This window comes from Haliotis cracherodii, unplaced genomic scaffold, assembly GCF_022045235.1.
Source record: "Haliotis cracherodii isolate W230 unplaced genomic scaffold, xgHalCrac1.p SCAF_9, whole genome shotgun sequence".
In the NCBI taxonomy this organism is placed as follows: Eukaryota; Metazoa; Mollusca; class Gastropoda; order Lepetellida; family Haliotidae; genus Haliotis; species Haliotis cracherodii.
The window spans coordinates 35,283,827-35,293,015 of NW_027266343.1; the positions used below are offsets into that span (position 1 = coordinate 35,283,827).

Genomic DNA, 9,189 nt, shown 5'->3' on the forward strand with positions numbered 1-9,189 from the left:
AGCACGACGATTTGCTTCGGAATCAGCGATCCCGGCCCGTTACACGAAGCAATCTCAGCGTTACGATACTGATCAGCCGACATCCCGTCGTTTGAGGCCACGCTTTTCGCTTTGCAATGCGCATTTGTAATCAGTATCATCTACTTCATACCCAAAATGTGTCGTGACTAAGGCCTACATCACTTTGAATTGGGTCTTCCTCCTTGCGATATGGGGCGGTGGGGTAGCCTAGTGGTTAAAGCGTTCTCTCGTCACGCCAAAGAACCGGGTTCGATTCCCCACATAGGTACAATGTGTGAAGCCCATTTCTGGTGTCCCCCGTCGTGATATTGTTGGGATAGTGCTAAAAGCGGCGTAAAACCATATTCACTCACTCACTCATAATAAAGAAGCTGACATCCATAAATTCTCCTCCTTATGTGTACTTCTAAATGCCACTCAAAGACCAAAATTTGAGATAATAACAACAGCAATAATCACCACAAGAATGTTGAACTAGTGGGATGCATAACACACCGTCGTACCCAACCCGCCAAAACGTTTAAACCCGCGTTTAGTAAAATGCTATCTTCTAATAGATTTAACTGGTACAAGCACGACGATTTGCTTCGGAATCAGCGATCCCGGCCCGTTACACGAAGCAATCTCAGCGTTACGATAATGATCAGCCGACATCCCGTCGTTTGAGGCCACGCTTTTCGCTTTGCAATGCGCCTTTGTAATCAGTATCATCTACTTCATACCCAAAATGTGTCGCGACTAAGGCCTACATCACTTTGAATTGGGTCTTCCTCCTTGCGATATGGGGCGGTGGGGTAGCCTAGTGGTTAAAGCGTTCTCTCGTCACGCCAAAGAACCGGGTTCGATTCCCCACATAGGTACAATGTGTGAAGCCCATTTCTGGTGACCCCCGCCGTGATATTGTTGGGATAGTGCTAAAAGCGGCGTAAAACCATATTCACTCACTCACTCATAATAAAGAAGCTGACATCCATAAATTCTCCTCCTTATGTGTACTTCTAAATGCCACTCAAAGACCAAAATTTGAGATAATAACAACAGCAATAATCACCACAAGAATGTTGAACTAGTGGGATGCATAACACACCGTCGTACCCAACCCGCCAAAACGTTTAAACCCGCGTTTAGTAAAATGCTATCTTATAATAGATTTAACTGGTACAAGCACGACGATTTGCTTCGGAATCAGCGATCCCGGCCCGTTACACGAAGCAATCTCAGCGTTACGATACTGATCAGCCGACATCCCGTCGTTTGAGGCCACGCTTTTCGCTTTGCAATGCGCCTTTGTAATCAGTATCATCTACTTCATACCCAAAATGTGTCGTGACTAAGGCCTACATCACTTTGAATTGGGTCTTCCTCCTTGCGATATGGGGCGGTGGGGTAGCCTAGTGGTTAAAGCGTTCTCTCGTCACGCCAAAGAACCGGGTTCGATTCCCCACATAGGTACAATGTGTGAAGCCCATTTCTGGTGTCCCCCGTCGTGATATTGTTGGGATAGTGCTAAAAGCGGCGTAAAACCATATTCACTCACTCACTCATAATAAAGAAGCTGACATCCATAAATTCTCCTCCTTATGTGTACTTCTAAATGCCACTCAAAGACCAAAATTTGAGATAATAACAACAGCAATAATCACCACAAGAATGTTGAACTAGTGGGATGCATAACACACCGTCGTACCCAACCCGCCAAAACGTTTAAACCCGCGTTTAGTAAAATGCTATCTTCTAATAGATTTAACTGGTACAAGCACGACGATTTGCTTCGGAATCAGCGATCCCGGCCCGTTACACGAAGCAATCTCAGCGTTACGATAATGATCAGCCGACATCCCGTCGTTTGAGGCCACGCTTTTCGCTTTGCAATGCGCCTTTGTAATCAGTATCATCTACTTCATACCCAAAATGTGTCGCGACTAAGGCCTACATCACTTTGAATTGGGTCTTCCTCCTTGCGATATGGGGCGGTGGGGTAGCCTAGTGGTTAAAGCGTTCTCTCGTCACGCCAAAGAACCGGGTTCGATTCCCCACATAGGTACAATGTGTGAAGCCCATTTCTGGTGGCCCCCGTCGTGATATTGCTGGAATCTTGCTAATATCGGCGTAACAGGATACTCACTCCTTCAGACCCTAGGCCCTATATTTAATAAAACATTCCACTGTCATCTTCACAGCTCTAGCAGTCTGTACTCATCCCCTCCATAGGAAAGAATCGGATGTTCTTTAGCTTCTTGTGAGTAGGATAATTGCTCAATGTCAGGAGCATTTGAAAACTGGGGCGTATGAAGATATTTGTTCATTTTAGGCATAAAACTAAAACTGTTGACCCCAGAAAATCGTCCGGATTTACAGTGTCGTTCATTTACGACGCAGGTGCAAAAAGATTTCATTTGGCCTTTAAATGTCTGAACACTCTGGTCGAATGTCACGTGGACATGAAAGACACTCTACCTGTGCCCTCCCTAGTATGTGAACGTGAGCTAGACCTGGACTGGAGATGTTTACCTGGCGTGTGCCCCTCAAAGACTCACCTCGGCTGGCAGGGAAATGCCGGGTAACCCCGCCTAGAAGTTAGAGAGCTCACTTCGTCTTGTAAACGACAGCGCACATCGCCACTTAAACACAAGCCTGATCTATTTACCTAGGAAATAGCATGTACTGTATGCGTGTAAAGTATAGCAGATTTTAACGCCGGAGATACCATGCCACAGTTAAACATGAATACCCCACTCAGGCACAGCATTCTAACAGACAAATCCTCGTTTCATTCCCTTAATGTCGAGCGCTAGGCAGGGTAACAACAAGTACCATCTTATTTTGGTATGACGCGGCCGGGGATCGAGCCCCGAACCTTCCACTCTCCGGACGGACGCTCTACCACTAGTTCACGGAGGCGGTCTCGAGGGTTCCTTTATTTTATTCATGAGTATAACGTTCTGCTAAGAGATGATTTGATGAAAACAATTTCTTGCGTCTATCGGCAATATAAGCAATTGTATTACACAATGACGGTATTCATTAGACGCAGAATATTAATTCAATATATCACCCCTTCTGTGATGTCAGGTGTTAGTTCAAAGTGACCCGCGGATGCAGTCTAGTAAACCAGGCGCCCAGATGCAGCGGCTAATCCCTGTCTCGTCCCACATATAGGCCAACCCGCTTGCCTAGTGACGTAACGGTGCATCGACTGGTGATAGCACTCCTCCACCACTTGACAAGCCTCTAGATGCATACCGCCTAAACCATAGTATTTCCCTGTCGTCAAGTCACTGTAATGCTATTGCCCTAACTGAAGCATGTTTGTATTTCCCACAGATTATCCCATCTCACTGGGGCTCCTTATTAATTTTAATGCAGCTGCTAGTTTCTATATAACAATATTTTCTAGAGAGTATGCGTCCATTCCCTTGACAAAGACATATGTTTTTGCTGATTATTTATATTTTTGGTATGTGTTACTGTGACATGAACCCTACAATTCTTTTAGGGGGCACGGGTGGCCCAGTCGTCTAAGGCACCGCGATTCGCTGTTCAGAGTTGCGTCCCATGGGCACGCCAGAAACCTATGATTGTTGGTTCGAATCCCGGTTCGCCCCGATTATGTTTCTAGGTTTGTCAGCACCATACCCGTGCTCGTGGGTTTCACCGAAGTAGTAAACGTCTGAGACCTGCATCACCTGGGGCTTTCCTCCCTCATTAAGCTGACACGCCGCGATATAATTGGAATAATGTCAAAAGCGGCGTTAAATCCAACTCACTCACACTCACTACAATTCTTTTATATAAATTTTGTTCAAGGGTTAGTATGACCGTGATGTCCCAGCCTTGGACGACTATAAGAAATTTCATTATTTTATTAATTTTTAAAGAAATTGTATAGTTATTGTGTACATGTTATTTCTTTATCTGTTGTCTTCATTAAGAGTATGTGGCTTCACAGTGTTGGCAATAGTGTGATGGTGGGGGAAGCAAGAACGGACCTTGTACCGCCCTCACCGCGTCTCAATCACACAGGTCACCAGGTACAGCACTGGAAGGAAATAATACCGGGACAGGATTCACTAGTTTCTCTAGTTTACGTGACTATCACATTAAACAACCCGATTTGAAGGCAATCGTGACCCTGATGTATGTGTATACCAAATTGTATACATGTACTCATAACATCTGTTCTTAAAATCGTCCGATACCTTGTATGAACTACATGCGGAGGGATTGTTAGGTGTGCAGTGTAGTCACGCAATATCACTCCGCCGCCGTTCAACTTCCGTCCGAGGTGTATGAAGGTAAATAAATAAGCCGAATGTCCCAAAGTGTCTACATGTGGGGAATCAGAGTCCACGACGTGACGAGAGAACGCTTAATACTCCATCACCCACCGCCTTACATTTCTTGCGTATTTTTTTCTGTTATATTCCAGTGTGAGTAGTGTAACCTCTATATCGTGGTAAGCTTGTCAGTACTAGCACCTGTTCCAATCGAACTAGTGGTCGATAGTGTGAGCAGCCTCTCCTACAGGGTATGATGATCAGACTGAGGATGACATACGATACAGCCTGGAGACACGCAGATCACATGACATCGGGTGTTTTTTAGAAAATGGCCTGTTCCCCGAAACAGTTGGTGGTGTCTGGATGCTACTGTGACGTGATACAGCTTTGATAACGTCTGACGGGCGTGTAACAGGAGTGAACAGATTCTGCTCCAATGAACACCGTCGCTAAATATTCATATCAGTGAATTCGTTATACACCCGACTTCTGCGCATGCCCAGAAGGGCAACAGGTCTGATCTATCAGCTAAGGCGGAATGCGAACCTTACATACATGTAACTTTGTTTGTTTGTTGTTCAACGCCGTGCAGCTATACGACGCCGGTCTGTAAATAATCGAGTCTAGACCAGACAATCCAGTGACTGACATCATGAGCATCGACCCACACATCAACCAAGTCGGCGAGTCTGACAATCCGATCCCGTTAGTCGTCTCATACGACATAGTCCTTTAATAGACAGATGAATTAGTTTGAAAATATACACACAGACCAATGTCAAATGGAAATCCGTTATCCGTGCAGTCAACGGTTTCGCGCTGTTGTGTTGACGCTATATAACCTTCGCATTGATCTACTTTTAGCCTATAAAATGCGATTATTTTTTCGTCGGGATGGCCGCTGTCAAGTAAAGGATGTAAATGCTTTTGCTGATTTTATAGATGCAAGTAGCCAAATCTAGCTACAAAATTATGTTCGAGGCGAAAAAAAATACCAATATCTCAAAACGCAAAAACCGAAGCTCTACTAACCGTCTATGTAATATAATTTGGAATGTATAATTAAATAAGTCGATGTATTATACCTACAAAGATCTATTGAGATCAACAAGTCTACCATGCAGACCCTAAAATAAATATACACAAAACAACCCACGCAAGTCTATACAAGTGGGCAAGTCTATACAAGTGGACAAGTGGGCAAGTCTCGATTACTGCAGTGTCTGGGCTCCTTTTTATTATATTTTATTGAGATAATTTAACTCTTTTGCCTGTAAGATATGTTCATTTCAGAGACAAGATGTTAGTCTAGGGGCCAACAGCTATTTTAAGTCTGTTTTGTTTTTATTTTAAGGGGAATTTGTCATTTCCAGAAAAAAACGCTTCAAGCTTTTCACACTGATAGATCCTAAGTATACTTAATCACCTTATTCTCTTTCTCTTACTATTCACCGTTTTCTCTTGTAACAAATACAATACGCACTAGAAACGGAATTATTTATTTGTTACACAATCGATTTTTGTTTGAATCAATGAAACTGCGTCAACTGATCGCAAAGGCATTGTGTAGTCCCAGCGACGAGGATTAGTCATGTGGAAATGACATGGGCTGTCTGTCTGAGGGAACAGGTGTCAAACCTTTTCCTTCAACCAGCTGTGAAATTGACATTTACATAATAAAACGCCAGGTGACAGCTACCGTGCATACCGTGACACACGCGGAACATGCAATGTTTACCTCGCGATAAAAAAAACGGGAGCTTTTCACGTATTTCCTCATGAAGGAATATTTCTCTCGCTTTATCAATACCTGGCATTCATTATTTATTGATTTAGATGGTGTCTCTGATTTAGAAATATTTAAAACTTCAACATTTTGGTGTTTAAAAAACCCAGTACACATAGATGTGTAATCGGGATTATCATTATCTGTTAGATTAACATAACATTTTGAGTTGATACACAAACAGAAAGGTGTGATAGAATAAACTGTACTAAAAAAGAAAGTACACACACGTTTGATGTTGGCTAAAAATGAAACAAAAAAGAAAAGGTTATTCGACGGTGATTTGTTTGATACGGGTAGCACTGTTGTGTTTTTTTTTTTATCTTAAAATGCAGTGTTTCGATTTCTATATAGTTTTTATTACTTTTGTAATATCGGTCAAATCCAATTTTCAAACGTGTACTTTCTATTGCCCGTCACTTTACTTGATATTGCTGTCCATGCCATTTTGGACAGTGTCTAATCTCCCTTTAAATGCCACTGATAAAAATCAGCGTAATAAATATGACAGTATCATTAGAGATTTATGAGTAGTTTAAAATATTATTATTAATAACGATGACAATAGCTATCACAAATTACGTCATCCTATGCTAATCTGTGTACCAACAACGGCAATCTACGTCTTCTCTCCAGTTGTCAACATCCGACAACGTGGCCAACCTCTGACCTTACACTCGGATGAACCTTGATTATAGAGATATGCTCACCAAACATTACAAGGCAAAATGTTAACGAATTTAAAATGTGTGTTATCATGTAACCCCGACAGAGCTTAATCACGTAACACCGACAGAGCTTATGTTGGTGTCTTTTTAATTAAATGTAGATTTCAAATATAAAAAAGTACATACCTGGCAGGCAAAATTCCAGAAGAACAAAATATATTTTGTAACAAACGGAACTGCACTTCGATCCCTCCTCCTCCGCCGACCCCTTTCTATCACCTCCTGGAGAACCATGTCGATATCGGTAGTTATCGCCCGGTGATATATACAACTGACAATGTTCTATCACTGTGTGGTATCCATGTATATAACACTCTTGTAAGTATCATGTATATTTCATTCCTGTGTTAATCCATGTCGACTGTATGAGAATCCAGAGGGTGGTATTTAGCTTGTATATAACGGTGCACCGTGATGATATTCCCGCACGGACTGTCAGTCGTTCTGTACTGCCGACAGGTGATAAGAGACACAGGCTGATAACAGGTCACAGGCTAAGGGTCAGGGGTCGTTGTGACTTGCGACTAGACTTGCTACGGGCTTTATGGTGATAGGGTTGTGTCTGTCTAAATTAGTACAACTCATGGCGGCGTCACTCGGCTTTTGACAGCTACACTCCACCAGTTTTGTAAGCTTGTGTACCATGAATGTTTTTGTGTAACCTTCCTTTGATGTGCCGCATGTATACATACACAGCGTTAATTGCAAAATAAACTCTTGGTCAAATAAATGATGTATGGTTGTACTCGTTTCTCTGTCTTAAAAACAAATAGTTTCATATAACTGGCGAGACTTAGTTCACTAAACTAAAATCTAGTCTCTGAAATGAATATATCGTACATAAAAAAACAGTTGTTCAGTTATCTTAATAAAAATATAATAAAAAGGAGCCCAGTGACTCTCTGCACCTGATAGTGTAGTGATCTAGACTTGCCAAACATTATAGACTTACTTGGGCTGTATTTGATATATATTTGTATCAGGGTCTGTAAGACAGACTATTAGTTCACCATCCAGACTGGTTTGGGTTAAATTAAAACCAAGTATTCTCCAGTTGTGTTGACTGGGGATTAAACATATGATTTTTATCCTTTTTTGTATTTGTTACTGGGCATAACATTTTCAATTCGTTATCGCGTTGAGTTCTTAATTTTTCGTGTATGCATTCGTATTGCGATGGATCTATAAAAATGTTAGAAGTGCCGTCTGGCTGTCCATGCTTCGATATCTCGAAGTTACAACACAGTCCCACAGAGTTGCGTCCCTTGAGCTGATAGGATTCGCTGATCGTTGGTTCGAATTCCAAATTTCGTTTTTGTAACAGATTCTAACGTTGATGACACTCCATGCCATTCATACTGTGTCGGAACGCGGATGACCCAGCTGTCTAAGGCGCCGCAACTTGCCGTATAGAGTTGCGTCCCTTAGGCACGCCAGAAACCGATTACTGTGGGTTCGAATCCCGGTTCGCTCCGATTATGTTACTGGATTTTAAAGCGCAAAACCCGCACTCGTCGGTTTCACCAAAATGGTAAACGTCTGAAGCCTGCGTCACTTCTGGCTTAATCCCTCATTAAGCTAACTGAACATAGTGTTAAAAGCGGCTTTAAACCAAAACCTCACTTACTCATAGAATATTAGGTTCTCTGTGGAAGGTGGGTTTGGCCATCATAGTTTCGGAAGCCGTCGCCTCATACTTTTAACTAAAGAGAGCATGGCTAAAAGAGACCACGTGTTACATTAGATTCAACCTTATTCATATATATTTGAAACCTCCTAAAATGACATTTTAAAATAAATCCCCACTCAATACCTTTTCAGTTTTGAAATATATTTTTATCACCATCCTAACTATTGTTTAAAATGGCGTGACACACCACTCACTCTTTAAGTTAAAAACATCTGATTATAAATCAACATAGTCCAAGCTCAATATATAAACGCAAAGGAGACTGCTAGCAAGTCTAGGGGGGAGTGACTTCGGTCATGTGACCCAGGTCCGTTTTGCCCGTGTCATCTAATGTCATTCTGTCTGTGAGGGCGCACACTCGCACCTGTGATTAACTTTTCACCTGTAATAAGAAAACACGGAGCACGCTTTCTCTCCATTGTCTCTACCGTCACGCATTGTGGAGATTAATGAAATTGACCTGGGAGAGGCCAGTCAGTAATCTACAGGACAGTATTTGTGAGTTACGTCGTCTCTTATCAGCGTCCTAGATACTGTGACTAACACAGACCGTTATATTTAGTTTGTTTCGCTGTGAACTTGGATGACTTGGATGGCGCGTGACTCTCCATCACGATACTGGGGTGGATTGTTACTTTGTATCCACGTTAAAATCTCTGTGTTAGTAGAACTTTTTTATCAACT

General features: G+C 42.2%; 1 protein-coding gene across 1 annotated transcript in view; it reads right to left on the bottom strand.

Moving 5' to 3' along the window:
• LOC139452675 (tetraspanin-33-like) overlaps positions 1-7,275 on the bottom strand; it is a 28,170-nt gene extending 20,895 nt beyond the window's left edge. The window contains exon 1 of the mRNA XM_071234219.1: positions 6,942-7,275. Coding sequence (XP_071090320.1) covers positions 6,942-7,049 — 108 coding nt within the window. The 5' untranslated portion in view covers positions 7,050-7,275. The remainder of the gene's footprint in view (positions 1-6,941) is intronic.
• Positions 7,276-9,189: the final 1,914 nt, after the last annotated feature.